This window comes from Zonotrichia leucophrys, chromosome 6 (assembly GCF_028769735.1).
Source record: "Zonotrichia leucophrys gambelii isolate GWCS_2022_RI chromosome 6, RI_Zleu_2.0, whole genome shotgun sequence".
NCBI lineage: Eukaryota > Metazoa > Chordata > Aves > Passeriformes > Passerellidae > Zonotrichia > Zonotrichia leucophrys.
The window spans coordinates 1022584-1044009 of record NC_088176.1 but is presented as its reverse complement, the minus strand read 5'-3'; the positions used below and the strand labels follow the sequence as shown (position 1 = coordinate 1044009).

The 21426-nt window shown below is 45.6% G+C and overlaps 1 protein-coding gene across 1 annotated transcript; it reads left to right on the top strand.

Annotated features, from left to right (window-relative positions):
* The first annotated feature begins 609 nt into the window (after positions 1 to 609).
* On the top strand, positions 610 to 16662 carry GLRX3 (glutaredoxin 3). The gene is made up of 11 exons (XM_064716452.1): positions 610 to 762; positions 3048 to 3156; positions 5682 to 5756; positions 7896 to 8103; positions 8702 to 8874; positions 8970 to 9031; positions 10634 to 10691; positions 11383 to 11435; positions 12279 to 12318; positions 13602 to 13694; positions 16416 to 16662. Exons 1-11 carry the CDS (start codon positions 695 to 697, stop codon positions 16464 to 16466), a joined length of 990 nt encoding a protein of 329 aa, XP_064572522.1. The 5' UTR covers positions 610 to 694; the 3' UTR covers positions 16467 to 16662.
* Positions 16663 to 21426: the final 4764 nt, after the last annotated feature.

Sequence of the window (21426 nt, the reverse complement as noted above, 5' to 3'; positions counted from 1 at the left end):
AAAAAGGCCCCACGTTAACAGAGGATTAACCCTTAAAAGCAGCAGCCTGTTGCATATTCATACACCTCATCCAGGATGCATAAATTCCATTCAAACACAGGATTGTGGCTGGGCAGTGTCAGCTCCTTCCTCTGAATCCTGACAGCGCCTTTGAGGCGGGAAGAAGTTCATCTCTCCTGATAATGGAGCAATAAATTCTCTTTCTCTGAAACATTCAGGTATCCTGTGGCTGCTAGCTCACTGCGAGTCTTTTCTTTAAAAGAAGTATCTCACATAGCATCGTTTCTATTTTACCATTTCTTATAACCTAAAACTACATTTAACACAGTACTTAAGGAAATTAACACAGCATCACTTTCTAACTCAACACATATAATATTCATTTGAATATCTGCCAAAAGCCAACCATAAAATACGCATTTTTCACAATTACCAACTATTTTACAGCAGTTTTTAACCCATTCTTAACAATTGGAACGGCACTGCCGACACGGGGAAAGCACGTGACACAGGCGGGACACGTGACACGGGAAGGATACGTGAGGCGGGGAGGACACGTGACACGGGCGGGCCACGTGACACAGGCGGGCCACGTGAGGCAGGAGGAAGCGCGTGCCCAGGGCGGACGCACGTGACCCGCGGTTGCCGCCACGTGACCGGCGCTGACCCCACGTGTCCCTGGCTGGGCCCGGCCATGGCGGGCGCGGTGGCGGCCGCGGGTTCCGTGGAGCAGTTCCAGAAGCTGCTGCAGCGCCCGGACCGGTGAGGGGACACCGGGGGAGAGGGGGGAATGGGCCTGTGCCTGTGCCTGTGTCCCTTACCGGGGCTCCCGGCCCGCCGTGCCGTCCCTCGGTCTCCTCCATGGGGGCCATCTCCGCCTGCCGGCCCTCGGAGCCGTCCGTTGGGGCCGTGCCGGTGTCACCTCTGTGGGGGCCAGCGCGGGTTCCCCATCCCGGTGTTCCTTCTTTGTCTCCCATCCCTTTGTCCCGTCCCTCGGTGCCATCCCGGTGTCCCCTCCCGGTCCCCGCAGGGCACAGCTCGGGAGGGGCCGGTGCTGCTGCAGAGCCCGGTAAAACCTGCGCGGGGAAGAGAAAAACCCCAAAATGGGGACAAACTGAGCCCCAGACTGCTCAAAGGCCGGGCTTTGGCTCGGGCTTTTGCTGGGTGTAGGCTCGGCTTTGGCTCGGCCTCTGCCAGCCCCGCGTTCCCCTGGCTCAGCTCTCGGAGGTGCCACCCTACAGCAGCTCCTGCCGCAGGGAATTTGGGGCCAAATCGGGCGAATTGGCTGAAAAATCCCATAAACCAGAGCTGCCCTGAGAGCTGGGATTGTCCTCCAGGCGCTGGAGTGTCACCAAAACCAGCGGGATATTGCAGTGGGAACAGCGGCGAAATTTCAATGGGAAGAGCAGTGACATTGCAGTGGGAACAGCAGTGACATTTCAATGGGAAGAGCAGTGACATTGCAGTGGGAACGGGAGTGAAATTGCAGTGGGAACAGCAGTGGCTAATCAATGGAAACAGCAGTGAAATTGCAGTGGCATAGCAATAGGAACAGCAGTGACATTTCGATGCGAAGAGCAGTGACATTGCAGTGGGAACAGCAGTGGCTAATCAATGGAAACAGCAGTGACATTGCAGTGGCATAGCAATAGGAACAGCAGTGACATTTCAATGCGAAGAGCAGTGGGAACAGCAGTGACACTGCAGTGGGAGCAGCAGTGATGTTTCAATGGGAGCACCATCATTTGGGTGTTCATTGACACAGAAATGGCTCTGAATTATTCATCTCCCGCCCAGGGTCTCATTAATCGGGTTTTGTGCTCTGTGATTAATGACAGGGCTCTGCTTTTCCTACAACCCCAGCCTGCTCTGGGACCTGCAGGCCCATCCAGGGTCACCTTGCAGTGTCCCAGGCTGCTCCCAGCCCTGTCCTGAGCAATCCCAGCAGGGACCTTGTGCTGCTACAATTTACAATGAATTTCCATTATTTAGGGATAAAAGGCATGAAGTGGCTGCTGTGGGATGGGTGACTTGATTTCTCTATTTTACTAAGTAAATTAATACTAGTACATTGTATCTTTAATTCCTTATTCCCACTCTGGTGGGTTTGACCTCTGCAAAGGTGGAGAATAGAATTGAGAACTCCAATATCTTGTCACTGCTGTCATCCCAGGTGTTTAAGCCTGTGGGAGCTGGTCCCCAGTGGGATGGGATTTCTGTCGCACCTTTAAATGCTGTGTGGAGCCAATCCCAAACATCCCAGCAAACCTGCAATAAGGAGTTGGAGCTAATGCCAGCAGAAAAATAACATTGCAGTGTGACAGGCTTTGTGCTGCATGGCCTCGGAATGTTCCTGGGAAAGGAAAACTCCTGGTGTGCTTTAAAGGGTTTTTTAATCTCAGCTGATGTCTCAGGTTTGGGTTTTCCATTTTCCCATTCTGTGCTGCTTTAGTGTGTGGGTCTGGGCTCACATCAGGGATGCTGAGCTCTGTGCACAGAGCAGGGAGACAAAACAATTCCTGCTCCAGCTGGGCACCAAGGACAAATGATCCCAATCTCAGCCCAGGAGCACAAACCCCGTGGGCTGGAGAGAGAAAAACAAGCAGGGTGGGACTGCCTGGGCTAAAGCTGGGATGGGACAATGAACTGCAAGGTGCAAATGGAGCAGAACTGATCCCAGGGACAGAGCCCGTGCCCGGCCGTGCATTTTGGGGCCATTTTGGTTCATCTTGGGTGCAGCCCTGGCTGGGCTCTGGTGCTGCCCAAGGTGCATCCATGGAGGAGATGCTGTGAATCAATCCCTGCTGTATTCTGGAGCTCTGCCCAGCCTCTGCTCTGGGGCAGCAGGTGGTGGGGATTGAGGGGTTTTTATGGAGTGCCCATCCCTGGAGTGTCCAAGGAACTCCTGAGGTGGCACTCAGGGCTCTGGGGACAAGGTGGCTGTCGGGCCCTTGGAAGGTGATTCTGGAGGCCTCTCCCAGGCCCAGGGGTTCCCTGATCCAGGTGTTTATTTGGCAGCTGTCCCCAGGAGTGCTGTTTCTCCCCAGGTCCCTGGTGGTGGTGCACTTCTGGGCGCCATGGGCTCCGCAGTGCGCGCAGATGAACGAGGTGATGGCGGCGCTGGCACGGGAGCACAGCCAGGTCACCTTCGTGCAGGTGAGCAGGGACAGCCCTGGGGGAGCTGGGACAGCCCTGGGGGAGGAAATGTTCCAAAATGGGCAGGCTCCTCTTGGGGTGCCTCTGGGGCCTCACATTCCTAATGCCCCTCTCACATCTGGTATCCCAGAGGTGCTGCTGTCATCAGGGATGGCTCAGACTGGGAATCCTGGAATGCTGTGGGTGGGAAGGACCTCAGACCCATCCAGGGTTATCCCAGAGGTGCTGCTGTCAGGGATGGCTCAGACTGGGAATCCTGGAATGCTGTGGGTGGGAAGGGATCTCAAACCCATCCAGGGTTATCCCAGAGGTGCTGCTGCTGTCAGGGATGGGCTCAGACTGGGAATCCTGGAATGCCTTGGGTGGGAAGGACCTCAGACCCATCCAGGGTTATCCCAGAGGTGCTGCTGCTGTCAGGGTTGGGCTCAGACTGGGAATCCTGGAATGCTGTGGGTGGGAAGGGACCCCAAAGCCCATCCAGGGTTATCCCAGAGGTGCTACCATGGCAGGAAATCCTGAGATGCCTTGGGTGGGAAGGGATCTCAAACCCATCCAGGGTTATCCCAAAGTGCTGCTGCTGTCAGGGATGACTCAGACTGGGAATCCTGGAATGCTGTGGGTGGGAAGGGACCCCAAAGCCCAGCCAGTGCCAGCCCTGCCATGGCAGGGACACCTCCCACTGCCCCAGGGTGCCCAGCCTTGGGGATGTTATCTCAGGATTCCCAGAGGGTTCCTGTGGCTAAAATGACCCTTGAGGAAGGTGAGTTCAGCCCCTGCAGGGTTGTCACTCTGCTTTGTGAGACCCTCTGCACATCCCACTGCGATCCAGGGGAAGGAATTCCCTTCATCCACGTGCTGTTGGTTTTAAACCAAATTTCTCTGGTTAATGAGGCACTTTGGCACGATGAGGGCAGGGAGCAGTGGAGCAGCCAGCTGTGTGTGAGTATTTTAATGGGATTTTTACAGCCTTTAGGATGTGTGTGTGGGTTTCTTTAATGATTCCTCTCAGTTGGTATTTGTAAAACAGGTCAGAATTATTTTAATGATACTTTATGACTTAGAGCTTCAAAAGACTAATTTTCCACTTACTGCAGATTCAAGATGCTTACATTTATCTAGAGTTTAGTAGCTTTTGCTCAGCCCAACAAAGTCTGGAATCTCTCAGTTGCCCTTTTGTTATTCCTATATCATTTATTTATGACCTTTATTATTCAGCTGTAATTTATATTTTAATAATGAGGTTCCAAAGTCATCCAGGGCTGTGAAACCAAGGTGGTGGCACATCCTTTCCCAACTCCCTCCTCCAGTAATTTTAATATTACTGGTGTTCTTGCTCAGAGAAAATAAGCTGATGGAAATTCTTGGGTGAATTTTACTGATCCATTTTGGAGGGAGGAGCTCCTCCAGAGGAATATATTTGATTTTGGCAGTTCTTGGTGGGATTTTTGTGTTCCAGGATATCCAGCCTGCCTTTGAATTGGCAAGCACCTGTTTCCTCCTTGGATGTTTGATTGAAATGAATGTGTTCATATCCCAAAACACTCATAAACAACATTTTGGGGTAGCTGTGCCAATGAGAGCAAGTTCCTGAAATATGAAATGAAATCTCTTCTGTGTTATGTGGAACATAAATATCCAAGCAGGAAATTTTGCTGGGAAAGAAAATGAGTATTAGTGGTGGAAGTCATCATTTGCCCCTGGAAAAAGAATCAATAATTGGAATTACCTATTCTCGTTCAATTATGTATAAGCTTTCAGTTCAGTTTCAGTTGGATGTAAGCTTTCATTTTCTAGCTGTGGCTGTGCAGTTGATTCTGTTGGAGTGGTGATGTGCAGGAGGAGGCTGGGGCTCACTTGTGATGCTCCTGCTTTGCCTCTCTAATTATTCTCTAATTAGTGGGTTCATTAGGAGCCTGTGTAGCTGGAGCTGCTCAGAATCTGAGCCTGTGAAGATAAATTTTCACAGCAAATCCCTCTGTGATGAAAGTGGGAGCAGCAATCCCAGGCTGGGCACTCAGCAGCCTTGCAGGAGTTAAAAATCAAGTTAAAAATCAAGTTAAAAATCCCCCTCAGCTGAAGGAGCAGCTCCTTTTGCCCCTCATTTGCAGGGGCTGCAGATGTCAGGGGTGATGCAGAGCCCCCCAAAGGGGCACAAAAGCACCTCTGTGGTGGGGACATCACTGGGCAGTGATTTATGGCTTCCAATATAGCAGGAGCTGCACAGCAGTGAGAATTTACCGGGTCAGGAGTGCACCAAAAATTTTATTCGCAGCCTCCGGGCGTCTTTTGAAATGTGCAACAAAATAAAAAGCTCTGCAGCTGCTCTGACACCCTGGAGTTCAGCGGGGCCATGCAGCCCAGAGAGTCTCATTTAAATGCAAATGGCTCCCAGACTTCAGCAGCAGATCCTGCTTAAATGGATCAAATGCCAGGGAGAACAGTCCAGGATTGACACTCGCAGTGAAACTTGAAAGAAGATTATGAAAATAATCCAGGCTTTTTTTTTTTTTGGGTTTGGTTTTTAGCTGGAAGCTGAGGCTGTGCCTGAAGTGTCTGAAAAATATGGAATTAGTTCTGTTCCAACGTTCTTGTTCTTTAAGGTAAGAGGAAATGAATTTAAGAAAAGTGGATTGAAGAGAAAATAGAATCCATGTGGACTCTTAATACTTATACTTGTGTAATACTCTACCAGAACCTTAGGAGCTTTCTCAGTGAGGAAACACCTCTGAAACTGATTGAATTCTATCCAGTGGAACCTAAAAATGGAAATGCACATGGTTTTTGCACTTTATGTGGAATAGTTCAGGGCTTCCTTAAGTGCTTTGGGATTCAGACATAGCTTTTATTTCACTTGTTGTACTTGGGTCAAAAAATTTACAGCAGCATTTCTTTGTATTGAGGTTGGGGGAAAAGACCCAAGTAAATATGGTAATGACAGAAATAACAATTCTGTTTGGGTGCTGTTTGCCTGTGATGATAAAATGGATAATATTTTATGAAATAAGTATTTCTAGAGGCAAACTTGGTGCTGTTACTGATGCCTTGCAGTGGCTGCCCAGAACAGAGGCGAGACAGGGTTGAGAGGATAAAGTAAAGTGGGTGTTTATTAAAGGCCTTCAGTAGGTGCACCTTGGGCACTCAGAGGCTGCACCAGGATGGAGCATGGGCACGGGTTTGTCAGGCAGATATGGGTTTGGTCTATGTACATATCAGGGGTTAATGCTCCAGTTCAGCTTCAGGTGATGGAGTGATTTATCCTCAGTGTGCTCCTCCCAATTCACTCCTGTTTGTACTTTCCAGGCCCTGAGGCTGTAGGGCGTCCTTGAGTTTCAGGCCTGGGGGAATTGTTTAGTTTGATCAAAATGTGAAGACAGTTAGCTACACTTTGGATGGAGTTCAGAATTAGGCACGAATGCAGCACAGGATCTGAAAACCAGAGAGGCTAAAATCCCTCAGGCATCATTTGCACCAGAAAGGCACGAGCCTGGCAGCACAGCCCTCCCTGCAAGGCAGCCTTGGCTTGAGCCCAGCCTGACTGAAGGCTCTCTGTGCTGTGTGACCGTGTTCGCAGGGGTCTTATGTTGAGGGGAGAGATGAGCATCTGACTCCACGTTTCACAAGGCTGATTTATTGTTTTATGATATATATTACATTAAAACTATACTAAAAGAGTAGAAGGAAAAGTTTCATCTCAGAGGGCTGGCTAAGCTAAGAATAGAAAAGCAAGAATGCTGACAAAGGCAGCTGCCTCAGGCTCTCTGTCCGAGCCAGCTGACTGTGATTGGCCATTAATTAGAAACAACCCCATGAGACCAATCCCAGATGCACCTGTTGCATTCCACAGCAGCAGATAACCATTGTTTGCATTTTGTTCCTGAGGCCTCCCAGCTTCTCAGGAGGAAAAATCCTAAGGAAATGATTTTCATAAAAAGATATCTGCGACAGTGCTGTGCTTTAGCCCAGGCTGGACTGAAGGCTGGCTTTGCTGTGCTTTAGCCCAGGCTGGACTTAAAGCTGTGTTTAGCCCACCCTGCCCTGTGTGCTGTGTTTCTCCCCCTGCCCTGCAGGCTGTGTGTGCTGTGTTTCTGCCTCTTCTGCAGGCTGTGTGTGCTGTGTTTATCCCTGCAGGCTGTGTGTGCTGTGTTTCTGCCCCTGCAGGCTGTGTGTGCTGTGTTTCTCCCCCTGCCCTGCAGTCTCTGTGTGTTTCTCCCTGCCCTGCAGGCTGTGTTTCTCCCTGCCCTGTGTGCTGTGTTTCTGCCTGTTCTGCAGGCTGTGTGTGCTGTATTTACCCCCTTCCTCTGCAGGCCGTGTGTTCTGTGTTTCTCCCCCTGCCCTGTGTTCTGTGTTTCTCCCTGCCCTGTGTGCTGTTTCTCCCCCTGCCCTGCAGGCTGTGTGTGCTGTGTTTCTGCCTCTTCTGCAGGCCGTGTGTGCTGTGTTTCTCCCTGCCCTGCAGTCTGTGTGCTGTTCCCTGCCCTGCAGTCTCTGTGTGTTTCTCCCTGCCCTGTGTGCTGTGTTTCTCCCCCTGCCCTGCAGTCTCTGTGTGCTGTTCCCTGCCCTGCAGGCTGTGTTTCTCCCTGCCCTGCAGGCTGTTTCTCCCCCTGCCCTGCAGTCTGTGTGCTGTGTTTCTCCCTGCCCTGCAGTCTGTGTGCTGTTCCCTGCCCTGCAGTCTCTGTGTGCTGTTCCCTGCCCTGTGTGCTGTGTTTCTCCCTGCCCTGCAGCCTGTGTGCTGTTCCCTGCAGAACTCCCAGAACGTGGACCGCCTGGACGGCGCGCACGCCCCGGAGCTGACGCAGAAGGTGCAGCGGCACGCGGCGGGCACGGCGGGCACGGCCGGCCCCGGGGGCGCTGCCCCTGCCCAGGAGCAGCTGCACGCCCGCCTCAGGGGGCTCATCAACGCCGCCCCCTGCATGCTCTTCATGAAGGGCTCTCCCAAGGAGCCCCGCTGCGGTGAGAGAGCCTGCCTGGCACCCAGGGCTGGGCTGTGCCCCACTGTGCCAGGCTGGGCACAGCACGGCCCGGAGCCAGGGTGGGCATGGCTGGGAGCCATGGTGGGCACAGCTGGGAGCCAGGCTGGGCATGGGTGTGAGCCAGGGTGGGCACAGCTGGGAGTCAGGCTGGGGTTAGCATGGGTGTGAGCCAGGGTGGGCATGGCTGGGAGTCAGGGTGGGCACAACTGGGAGCCAGGGTGGGCACGGGTGTGAACCAGGGTGGGCACAGCTGTGAGCCACGGTTAGAGCCAGATTGTGAGCACAGCTGTGAGCCAAGCTGAGAGACAGGGTGGGCACAGCTGTGAGCGCAGCCACGAGCCAGGGTGGGCACGGCTATGAGCCAGGGTGTGGGCCCAGCTCTGAACCAGGGTGAGCCCAGCTGTTTGCCAGGGTGAGCCCAGCTGTGAGCCCAGCTGTTTGCCAGGGTGAGCCCAGCTGTGAGCCCAGCTGTGAGCCCAGCTGTGAGCCCAGCTGTGTGCCAGGGTGAGCCCAGCTGTGTGCCCAGCTGTTTGCCAAGCTGAGCCCAGCCGTGCTGAGAGCCCCTGGAACCCCTGCAGGCTTCAGCAGGCAGATGGTGGAGATCCTGCAGAAGCACGGCGTGGCCTTCAGCAGCTTTGACATCTTCTGTGACGAGGAGGTGCGCCAGGGCCTCAAGGCCTTCTCCAACTGGCCCACCTACCCCCAGCTGTACGTCAGGGGGGAGCTCATCGGGGGCCTGGACATCGTCAGGGTGAGCAGCTCCAGCTCCCTCAGCGCTGCCCTGCCACACATGGCCTGCTCTGGCTTTGCCACCCCAGTTTTGCTTTTTTCTCCCAATTTCCCCAGGAGCTCGAGGCATCAGGAGAGCTGGACACAATCTGCCCCAAGGGCCAGAAGCTGGAGGACAGGTGGGGGAATTATTACAAATTGTGACTTTTTTTCTGTGCTCATAAGGGGAAACCCTCTGTGAATTCCTGCTTTATCAGAAGTGCCTCAAGAATTTATTGACTTGCAGAATTCTTGCAGTTTTTCAATGTCTTTTGGGGTTTGTATATTTAAGTCCAAGAATTTTTACTTATATTTGTGGTGTAATTTCTGCTTATAGCAAGAATCTATTCATATATTTATATATATGTATATCTATGCATTTATAATCTATATCAATATATCTATATGTATCTATTTATAGACATGCCTTTATATTTCTGTATCTATATTTCTAAATTTCTATATTTATATATTTCTATACCTATGTATATATTTATAAACACATATCTCTATTTCTATATTTCCATATTTATATATATATCTATATGTATATCTATTTATGCATTTATAATCTATATCTATTTATATATCTATATGTATCTATATATTTATAGATATGCCTTTATATTTCTGTATCTATATTTCTAAAATTCTATATTTATATATTTCTATACCTATGTATATATTTATAAACACATATCTCTATTTCTATATTTCCATATTTATATATATATGTATATCTATTTATGCATTTATAATCTATATCTATTTATATATTTATACATATCTATATATTTATAGACATGCCTTTATATCTCTGTATCTATATTTCTAAATTTCTATATTTATATATTTCTATACCTATGTATATATTCATAAACACATATCTCTATTTCTATATTTCCATATTTCTATTTATACATCTATATACATCTACTTATATATTTATATATCTGTATCTATAAGTGGATATATAGATATAGATTCATTCTTGTCTCTCTTTAGCCATTTATTCTTTAAAAATAACTGGGAAAATCATCTTTTTAAGCCTTTTCCAGCTTTATTTGCTACAGATTTCCCAGCTCTGGTGTCACTGGAGGGAATCCCTGCCTGGTTCTTCTCCCTGCTCAGTGCAATGCAGAAATAATTCAATAAATCCCATGTAAAAGTGGTGATAAATAATAATCCCACCATTCTGAATTCTAGGGATTTATTAATTCCTTCCAAATTTATCTCAAGCCTTGGGTTGCTTTACTTTGAAATTGTTTCACTGAGGCCACAAACCCCAATTAATGCTTTTAGCAGAGATTAAATTGGAGATTAAATCTTTAAAAACTTACTTTTGGTGGCCTTTAAAATCATATTTTTTAAAGCCTTTTAGCCCCTTCCTGTGCTTTTTAAGGAGTTTGTTAAGAAATTAAACATTTTTTGGTCAATTCTTGACGAAGTTTGCAAATTGCAGTAGCAGTAACCCCATTTACACAGAATTTACACAGAATTGTTTTGCTTGGCACAAACTTTTGAGGGGAAGGAGGGAATGGGAAACATCCTCTGCTTCCCAAAGGGTTTTAAAGTCCCTTAAAATTTTATTTTTAGGTTAAAGTTGTCCCTGAGATGAGTTCCTGCAGGGAGTGCATCCCACCCCAGGGTGGAGTTCTGGGAGATTCATCAGTTTGAGTTTCCATTCCCAATTCTGCATTTTCTTTGGGGTGATAACCAAGGAATTTTGTGTCTTTTTCCAGGCTCAAATCCTTGATAAACAAAGCTCCTGTGATGCTCTTCATGAAGGGAAACAAACAGGTAACATGGAATGTTAAAATCAAAATAATTTTATTTATTTATTTATTTTATATTTATTTTCAGAAAAATAAAACCTGCATTTTTACCTTGTTCTTCCTTAATTCAAATCAATGCTGCTGCAAAAGTTATTTACCTTTTTATTTGGTGCTTCTGCAAACCACAGAACAGCCCCTAGTTTTTATTATTACTGAATAGTATTGAACTATTAGATATTTCTATTAATAGCAATATAAATATTAATAGAAATATTTAATGCCTAGGAAATATAATAGATATATCTGATATCTTACATATCTTATATAATAGATATTTATCATGCCTATTAATATATAAAAATTGTTGTCTGTTTATTGTCTTCATGTGAAAAGTTTGCAGTGGATATGAATTATTAATTCATTGTAATTCCAATTATAATTAATTTAATTACAGTTAAATTAATTCTAATAAATTAATTCTAATGATAATAAATATAACAAGTTGCTGTTCTTGTTTATTATGGTGAATCCAGGGTATTGATGCCTCAAAATGCAGCAGATTTATTCCATAAATCCATAAAAATCAGGAGGTAAAGGATGGAAAAGGGATTAAGGAGTGGCTCATCCAGCAAAAAACTGGGAATTGCTGCAGTGCAGCTGGAATTCCATGGATTTCAAAAAGCAGAGACATTTAATATCTGTGTTTTACATTTTAGATGGCAAAATGTGGCTTCAGCAAGCAAATCCTAGAAATCATGAATAACACTGGGTAAGCAATGGGGTTTGAGTTTGGGGGGTAATTTTGGGGTAAAAACTGCATTTTATGGAAAATATAGTAGAAAATACAAGTGGAATTATTCCCCAAATATAAGGTTTTTATTTTCAAGAGGATTCCAAGCAGCTGAAGGGTTATCTGAGAATTTTATTGGGGCTTTTTGAGATCATTGAGGAATTTTTTGAGGGTTTTTTGAAGATTTTGAGTATTTTTTTCCAAGGCTTTGAGGTTTCTCTGAGAGAATTTTGAGGACTTTTTGTGAGAATTTGGAGGGGTTTTGAAAGTTTTTAGGGTTTTTTTTAAAGATCTGGAGGTTTTGAGACTTTTGAGGGGGCTTTTTGAGAATTGAGGGGTTTTTTGATAATTCTGAGGTTTTTTTGAGAACGTTGAGGAATTTTCTAGCATTTTATGGGTTTTTAAAAAATCTTGAGGTTTTAGAACTTTGAGGGGTTTTTTTAATTCTGAGGGGGTTTTGAGAACATTGAGGAGCTTTTGATAATTTTGAGAGGTTTTTGATAATTTTGAGAATATTTTGGAGAACTTTGAGGGGTTTTTCCAGCATTATATGGATTTTTAAAAAACCTTGAGATTTCAGATATTTTGGGGGGTAATTTTTGCCATTTTTGTGAGAATTTTGAGTTTCTTTACAAATGTTGCAGGGCTGTGTTGCTTTTTGAGCATTTCTTCCCAGCTGCAGTGTGAATAACGTGAATATCCCATTTTTTCCATGAATATCCCATTTTTTTCATGAATATCCCAATTTTTCCATGAATATCCCATTTTTTCCATGAATATCCCATTTTTTTCATGAATATCCCAATTTTTCCCTCTCCCCAGCGTGGACTACGAGACCTTTGACATCCTGGAGGACGAGGAGGTAACAGCAGCTGCCCTTCCCTGGGGATCCCTTCCTGCTGCCTTTTCCAGGGCCACAATTCCCAATAATTCCTGTTTGATTTGGCCACAATTCCCAATAATTCCTGTTTGATTTGGCCAGAATTCCCAATAATTCCTGTTTGATTTCCCAGATTTGATTTGGCCAGAATGAATTCCTGTTTGATTCCCAAATTTTATATGGTCAGCATTCCCCAATAATTCCTGTTTGATTTCCCAGATTTGATTTGGTCAGCATTAATTCCTATTTGATTTCCCAGATTTGATTTGGTCAGAATTAATTCCTGTTTGATTTCCCAGATTTGATTTGGTCAGCATTAATTCCTATTTGATTCCCAGCTTTGATTTGGCCAGAATTAATTCCTATTTGATTTCCCAGATTTGATTTGGCCAGCATTAATTCCTGTTTAATTCCCATATCTGATTTGGCCAGAATTAATTCCTGTTTAATTCCCAGCTTTGATTTGGCCAGAATTAATTCCTGTTTAATTCCCATATCTGATTTGGCCAGAATTAATTCCTATTTGATTCCCAGCTTTGATTTGGCCAAATTAATTCCTGTTTGATTTCCCAGCTTTGATTTGGCCAGAATTAATTCCTATTTGATTTCCCAGATTTGATTTGGCCAGAATTAATTCCTGTTTGATTTCCAGATTTGATTTGGCCAGCATTAATTCCTGTTTAATTCCCATATCTGATTTGGTCAGCATTAATTCCTGTTTGATTTCCCAGATTTGATTTGGCCAGAATTAATTCCTGTTTGGTTCCCAGCTTTGATTTGGCCAGAATTAATTCCTGTTTAATTTCCAGATTTGATTTGGCCAGCATTAATTCCTGTTTAATTCCCAGATTTGATTTGGCCAGCATTAATTCCTGTTTAATTCCCAGATTTGATTTGGCCAGAGTTCCCCAATAATTCCTATTTGATTTCCCAGCTTTGATTTGGCCAGAATTAATTCCTGTTTGATTTCCCAGATTTGATTTGGCCAGAATTAATTCCTGTTTAATTCCCATATCTGATTTGGCCAAATTAATTCCTGTTTGATTTCCCAGACTGATTTGGCCAGAATTAATTCCTGTTTAATTCCCAGATTTGATTTGGCCAGCATTAATTCCTGTTTAATTCCCAGATTTGATTTGGCCAGCATTAATTCCTGTTTAATTCCCATATCTGATTTGGCCAAATTAATTCCTGTTCGATTCCCAGCTTTGATTTGGCCAGCATTAATTAATTAATCAGTTAATTAGTTCCCGTTTGGTTGCCAGGTGCGCCAGGGGCTGAAATCCTTCTCCAACTGGCCCACGTACCCCCAGCTCTACGTCAAGGGGGAGCTGGTGGGGGGGCTGGACATTGTCAAGGTAGGAGCTGCTTTTATTTGCAATAAAAACTCCATTTATTGCATTTCAAATTTCCATTTATCGGAATTTTCCTGCCTGTCCCCCACAGAAGCCCTGCAGCCGCCCCAGGATGCTTTTCCAGGGAAAGGAGCTTTCATTCTCCAATGAATGACTGGAGAAATCTCATTTTCACCTCTTTTTTTGCATTTTTCTCATCCTTCATTTTGCTCCTGGTGTTGGTTTTTTGCCAGGAAACATTCCTGGGGAAAAGGGAATTTTCTGGGAGTTGTTGGAGCAGCCCCAGAGTTCCCAAATCCTCCTGAGCCCATTCCTGGATGGTTCAGAGCCAATTCCTCAGACTCTGGCACTCCTGGGATGCCCAATCAATAAATCCCATTTAATTCTGAAAATCCTGGGACTACTGAAATTATAGAGATTTGTTTGATTTATTTAACAAGTGTGAGGGATTGCCTCAATTACATAGATTAATATTATTTACAAAGATTAATTTTACTTCAGTTACATAGATTAATTTTATTTATATAGATTAATGTTACTTAAAGTATATGGATTAATTTTATTTACAAAGATTAATTTTACTTCAATTGTATAGCTTTATTTTATTTTTATAAATCAACTTTACTTCAATTATATAGACTAGTTTTACTTAAAGTATATAAATTTTTATTCAGTTAACAAGTGTAGGGATTGCTTCAATTCTTATATAAATTTATTATTGAAAATATTGTATAAAATTATTATATAAATAATAATTTGATTTATAGATACTATTTTTACCTAAATTCTGTAGATTAATTTTATTTATGTGGATTAACTTTATTAAATTATATGGATTAATTCTATTTATATAGATTAATTTTACCTTAGGTATATCATTAATTCTGTTTATTTAACGAGTGTAGGGATTGCTTATATAGATTAAGCAAGCTAGGGATCTTTTAGGGATTGATTATATAGATTAATTTTGCTTATATTATATAGATTAAGTTAATTTAGAGTTTAATTTTATTTGTTTATTTAGCAAGTGTAGGGATTAGATTATACAGATTAATTTTGCTTATATTATATAGATTAACTTAATTTAGAGTTTAATTTTATTTGTTTATTTAGCAAGTGTAGGGATTGCTTTGATTTTATAGATTAATTTTGCTTATATTATATAGATTAACTTAATTTAGAGTTTAATTTTATTTGTTTATTTAACAAGTGTAGGGATTGCTTTGATTTTATAGATTAATTTTGCTTATATTATATAGATTAACTTAATTTAGAGTTTAATTTTATTTGTTTATTTAGCAAGTGTAGGGATTAAATCAATAAAATTAATAACAGAGAACTTAAGAAGTGTGGAGGCTTTTTCAGTGCTGAGGAAGAGGAGTCTTGGGCATTGTGAGATGCTGTAAAATCCTTTTTTCTGGTATTTCAATGTAATTTCTCTCTTTGCATCCTTGGGCTGTTTGAATTCATGGCTTGTATGGTGGATGAGTGCTGTCAGTGGTTTAAATTCCATTTTTAATGCAGCCTGGTATGGATATTGGAGTAGAGCTGCAGATTCCAAGGTGTGGGAGAAGAAGATTCCCTGTTGTTTCCTGAGTGTGCCCTGCTGCTCCTGGGGCAGCTGCCAGCCCTGAAATGGCAATTCCAGCACCAGCAGGGCAGGCTCAGAGCCCTGAGGAGTTTTCATTTCTTGTGGGGGTTCATGGGTGGCAAAACAAAACCCATCCTTTGGGGTGTTGGAGAGTTCTGTGCCTGGAATGTCTGGAATTCCACTGGCAGGAGATCAGGGACACCAGGCAGAGCTGTCAAGGTGTGATTGTCCACTTATTTGGCTTTTCCACTAAATTTCGTGAATAAAGGATTGATAAATCCTGTATAAATCCTGTATATTGAAGTAGAGCTGCTGATTCCAAGGTGTGGGAGAAGAATGTTCCCCGTTGTTTCCCGAGTGTGCCCTGCTGCTCCTGGGGCAGCTGCCAGCCCTGAAATGGCAATTCCAGTCCCCAGCACCAGCAGGGCAGGCTCAGAGCCCTGAGGAGTTTTCATTTCTTGTGGGGGTTTTTGGGTGGCAAAACAAAACCCATCCATGGGTGGTGAGTTCCTCCTTCGGGCTGTTGGAATGTCTGGAATTGCAGCTGGCAGGAGATCAGGGACACCAGGCAGAGCTGTCAAGGTGTGATTGTCCACTTATTTGGCTTTTTCACTAAATTTCGTGAATAAAGGATTGATAAATCCTGTATAAATCCTGTATAAATCCTGTATATTGAAGTAGAGCTGCTGATTCCAAGGTGTGGGAGAAGAAGATTCCCCGTTGTTTCCTGAGTGTGCCCTGCTGCTCCTGGGGCAGCTGCCAGCCCTGAAATGGCAATTCCAGCACCAGCACCAGCAGGGCAGGCTCAGAGCCCTGAGGAGCTTCAGTTTCTTGTGGGGGTTCATGGGTGGCAAAACAAAACCCATCCATGGGTGGTGAGTTCCTCCTTTGGGGTGTTGGAATGTCTGGAATTGCACTGGCAGGAGATCAGGGACACCAGGCAGAGCTGTCAAGGTGTGATTGTCCACTTATTTGGCTTTTCCACTAAATTTCGTGAATAAAGGATTGATAAATCCTGTACAAATCTCAGGGTGTTGCCCAGAGGGAGCTCTCTGAGGCATGCCCTGCTGCCAGGGAATATTTCCTGCTGGATTCCCCTTGGCTCATCCCAACAAACCCTTTGTGTCTTTCAGGAGCTGAAGGAAAGTGGGGAGCTGCTGCCTGTGCTGAAGGGGGAGAATTGATGGGGAGGACATCAGTGGGAAGAGAAATCCCTGGAACAGCCTGGAACACTCAGAGATTCTCCTGGAGCCACAGCCAACTGCACCCTGAGCAGCATCAGCAGGGGGAGCAGACAGGAAATAAACCCAGATATTCTCTCTGTGCAAAGGAGTTTCACTAGGGACACAAAAAGGTCAATTAAAATTCAGTGCTCCAGGATTTGTGGTGTTGGGGTTTCTTTATTTGCACCCCTGTCCATCCCAGAATTATTTAAGGTGGAATTGGAACTTGGTGTTTTTGGGCTCAGCTCTCATTAGGGGAATATTAATGGAGCACCATCTTTTCCTGCCCCCATTAATTGGTTCCATGTCTAATGAACAAGAAAAACACTTTGGGAGCCTTGAGCCAGCACAGCTTTAGGGAGTTATTAATGAGCTGCAGCTCTGTCCTCTGCAAGCTCGTTAAGTGGGCACACTAATTGCTAATTTGGGGTGCTCAGTCATGAATGTGGGGTTTTTGGGAAGGTTTCAGTGGTTTTGGAGGTGCTGGTGAATCCTCAGGTCTCTGTGGTTGAGATGACCCCAGGTATTACAAAGTCTCTTTTTTCCCAGCCCCACGACCAAAGAAGCAGCAGAGGTTCCTCAGTTCTGCTTTTCGGGGTTGTTTATTTTCCTTTATCTATTCCATTTTCTCTGACCTGCTGAGATCTGTCCTGCAGGTTGGTTTGAGGCACAGTCCCTGCCCTTGGGGTGGTGTTGGCTTTTTATGCTGAGAACTACATGTGCTTTATTTACAATAATTTCCCAATCCCTATCACCTGTGTTAGACAGTCTGTCTGTGCTCTAAACCAATCCACAAGTGTCACCATCACACAGAAGATGGAGGACAAGAAGAAGAAGAAGGACAGGACACACACAGATTCCTCCATCTTGCCTCCTGAACCCCCCTTCTAGAACCCCAAAATTCTACTTTTTCCACACCTTCAGGCTGGTGTTAGCTTTTTATACTAAAAACTATGTGTGCTTTATTTACAATAATTTCCCAATCCCTATGTCCTATGTTAGACAGTCTGTCTGTGCTCTAAACCAATCCAGAGGTGCCACCATCCCAGCAGAAGATGGAGGACAAACAGAAGAAGGACAGGACACGCCCAGATTGCTCCATCTTGTCTCTTTAACCCCCATTCTAAATCCCCAAAATTCTACATTTTCACCCTGTGACAAATTCACTGTCATTCTACCCAAACCCCTGTGGCCTGTAACTCCTCACACAAGGTTGGGAATTGTTTCCATGTGTTAAAATCCAAGGCACAGGTGTTTGTGACTCTGTGCCAGGGTCTGGAGCCACCCAGGGCAGCCAGAGCAATGTCTGGGTGCCACACTCGGGGATCCTGCAGGCACAGGAAAGGTTTCCTGGGCTGCTCCAGGGCTCCTGCACTGCTGGATCAGGGCATTTCATTTGGGATCAGCCCTTTCAGCACCTGAGCCTGGTAAATCCCAAATCCCCAAACCCTGGCAGAAATCTCTCCTTGTTGGAGATCCAGGACTGGCATTGCCAGGCGTGCCTGGAAAAGCTGCAGGTGAGGTGCAGCCTTGGCACAGCTGGCACAGGGAACCAGCTCCTGTGGTTCAGGAAATGTTTCCCAATTCCTGAGCTCAAACACCATTTGAAAACCTCAGGCTTGGGGAGCAGCTTTGGGGCTTTTCCCTCAATCCCAAACATGATCCAAGTCTCAGAACCAAACCTAATCGTGTTAACCTTATCCCAACCTGGAGAAGGTTGGCTGCAGGGAAGCAGGTCCTTCCACGTGTTAGAGGATTCCTAGGGATGGATATTTAATTTCCTAGGATTAGTTTTAATAATTGCTATCAAATATGTGTTATAACTTTAAACCCGATTTTAATTGCTTTAAAAAAAAAAATCCTTGTCATGAAAACAAGCCTTAATTAATCCTCTTAAGTGAATTGCTAATGCATTCAGGTAGTTGTCAGTAGGAAGAAAATAATTTATTACGGCAAAACGTAGCACCCCTGTGGTGAAATAAGGAGTTAGAAGCTTTAATTAAATACTAAATACCAAATGCTATTTAGTTTTCCTTCAGAATTCAGTGTAGTGGAATTTATTTGGGGTTTATGGAGTCCTGTTAATGGATTTATAGACGTGCAGCAGAGCAGCAGGGAATAGCAGTTGACTCCTGACAATTTGTATTTTTATTTATTCCAGTATGGGATATTGGGAAGGAATTGTTCCCTGACACGGGGTGCCCAGGGAAGCTGTGGGTGCCTTGTTTCTATTTCCCTCCTTATTTTGCAATATTTCCCTTGTTTGTCCCAGCATTTCAGCTGAATTTTTTTCCCCTGCAATTTAATGTTGGGATATTAGGAAAACAAACCCTGAATATTCCTAAGGAAGAGAGGAACAGCCAGTGATTAAACCCTCTGTGCTACTAAATAAATGAAATAACTTCACGTGGCAATTGTCACCTCTGACACCTCCTCAGTGCTGGGATAAGAAATTCCTTCCAACTTCCATGAAATATTCCAGGTTTGAGAAGGAAGTATCAATACCTGGGATTTAAATTAAAAATTAACCTAGCCGCATGTGAACATTGATTGAGGGCTTCTGCCTGGCCGAGGAGAAATTTGGGTTAGTTAAGGATTTTAATTAGGGAGTATTTCATGGGTAAATTTGGGTTAGTTCATGACTTTAATTAGGGGGGTATTTTATGGGTAAATTGGGGTTAGTTCATTATTTTAATGAGGGGGTATTTTATGGGTAAATTTGCGTTAGTTCATGATTTTAATTAGGGGTATTTCATGGGGAAAATCAATCGCGGGGATTTTCCTGGCGGCGGCAGCACCGGGCATGGCCACGGGGCGGCGCTGGCACCGCGGAGCGGGACCGAGGGATAATGGGATAACGGGACAGAGGGATAACGGTGTAGCGGGATAATGGGATAATGGGACCGAGGGATAACGGTGTAGCGGATAACGGGACAGAGGGATAACGGTGTAGCGGGATAATGGGACCGAGGGATAACAGGACCGAGGGATGGACGAATAATGAGATAACGGGACAGAGGGATGGAGTGATAATGGGATAAAAGTGTAGCGGGATAACGGGACAGACAGTTAACAGGAGAGCAGGAGAGAGGGACAGAGGGATAACGGGATAGAGGGAGAGAAGGACAGAGGGATAACAGGAGAGTGGGATAGAGGGACAGTGGGATAGAAGGATAGAAAGATAACGGGTGAGCGGGATAATGGGATAGCGAGGGAGTGAGATAGAGAGTGGGACAGAGGGATAGCAGAGCTGGGGATGCTGCCCCGGGATAACGGGGATAATGAGGCTGGTGATGCTGCCATGGGATAATGGGACTGGGATAGAGGGATAATGAAATAACGGGGCTGGGGATGCTGCTCCAGGGTAATGGGATAGCAGGATAGAGGGATAATGGGACTGGGGATGCTGCCCTGGAATAACAGGGCTGGGAATACTGCCCCGGTGTAATGATAGAGTGGGATAACGGGGCTGGGGATGCTGCTCCAAAGTAATGGGATAGCAGGATAGAGGGATAACACAGCTGGGCATGCTGCCCTGGGTAACAGGATAGTGGCATAACAGGACTGGAAATGTTGTGTCAGGATAACGGGATAACAGGGCTGGGGATGCTGCCCCGGGATAATGGGATAGTGGCAGGGCACGGGAGCAGAGCTGGGGATGCCACAGGAGGGATGGCCCTGGGATAATGGGAATAACGGGATACTGGGGCTGGGAACACTGAGGGGGAGCTCGGGGGGATAAGGAGGGGAATCAGGCTGGGAATGCTGCAGGTGGGATAACAGGGAATAATGGGGCAGGGTGGGAAACAGGGATAAGAGGAGGGGCCACAGGGCTGGGGGCTCCTGAGCCCAACACCCCCCAAATCTCACAGGAGCTGTCCAACGTGGCTTTGTTGGGCTTTGTTAATTAATTTTAAACTTTCAATTTAAATTCATTGGTTACTGTTCCCAAGGCAAACCTGGACTTTTCAGCCATTTCTCAGATCAAAAGCTTGGGAATAATAGTAATAATAATAATAATAGTAATCATAATAGTAATAATAATAGTAGTAGTGTAATGATGATGATGCCAATAGCAGCCGTGGTTGCTGTTCAGTGTGAGTGCCCCAGGGAGCAGCTCTGAACCCCGGGGGTGCCACTGAAGGAAGGGCAGAGCTGAGGCTTTCCTGCCGCTGGGAAGGTTTGGGTTAAAGTGGGAATGCTCCCCCTGGGCAGGCTGGAGCTGTCAGGAGGACTCAGACCCTCAGGGATTTCGGGCTCTGGCAGAACCAGGCTGGCACTTCTGCCCTCACTGAGAGCCTGAGCCTGGCAGTGCCAGCTCTGCCCCCCGAGGGCTGCTCAGATCCCTCCTGGATGCGGGTCCTGGTTGGTCACAGTGCAGATCCCGGGCTGATTAATGCTGGCAGCAGAATGCATGGATCAGGGTGAGCCATCAGAGAATCCCAGAATGGTTTGGGTGGGAGGGACCCCAAACCCCCCCAGTGCCACCCCAGCCATGGCAGGGACACCTCCCACTGTCCCCCAATGTCCAGCCTGGCCTTGGGCACTGCCAGGGATCCAGGGGCAGCCACAGCTGCTCTGGGCACCTGTGCCAGGGCTGCCCACCCTGCCAGGGAACAATTCCCAATTCCCAATCTCCCATCCATCCAATATCCCACCCATCCCTACCCTCTGGCACTGGGAGCCATTCCCTGTGTCCTGTCCCTCCCTTTTCCAAAGCCACCATGGAAGATCTGGCATTCACCGTCTGTGGGCAGCAAAGCACAGTAGGAAAATACTTTTCTTTTTTTTTTTTTTTTTTTTTTCCAGGGCAGCTTTAAAACCCATAGCAATTATTACCAACTGCCTTTTCCCCCCGCCTTTCCTTCTTTTCCCCCTCTTTTTTCCCCGGGAATACGCCCGTGTGACACTAGATGGAGCC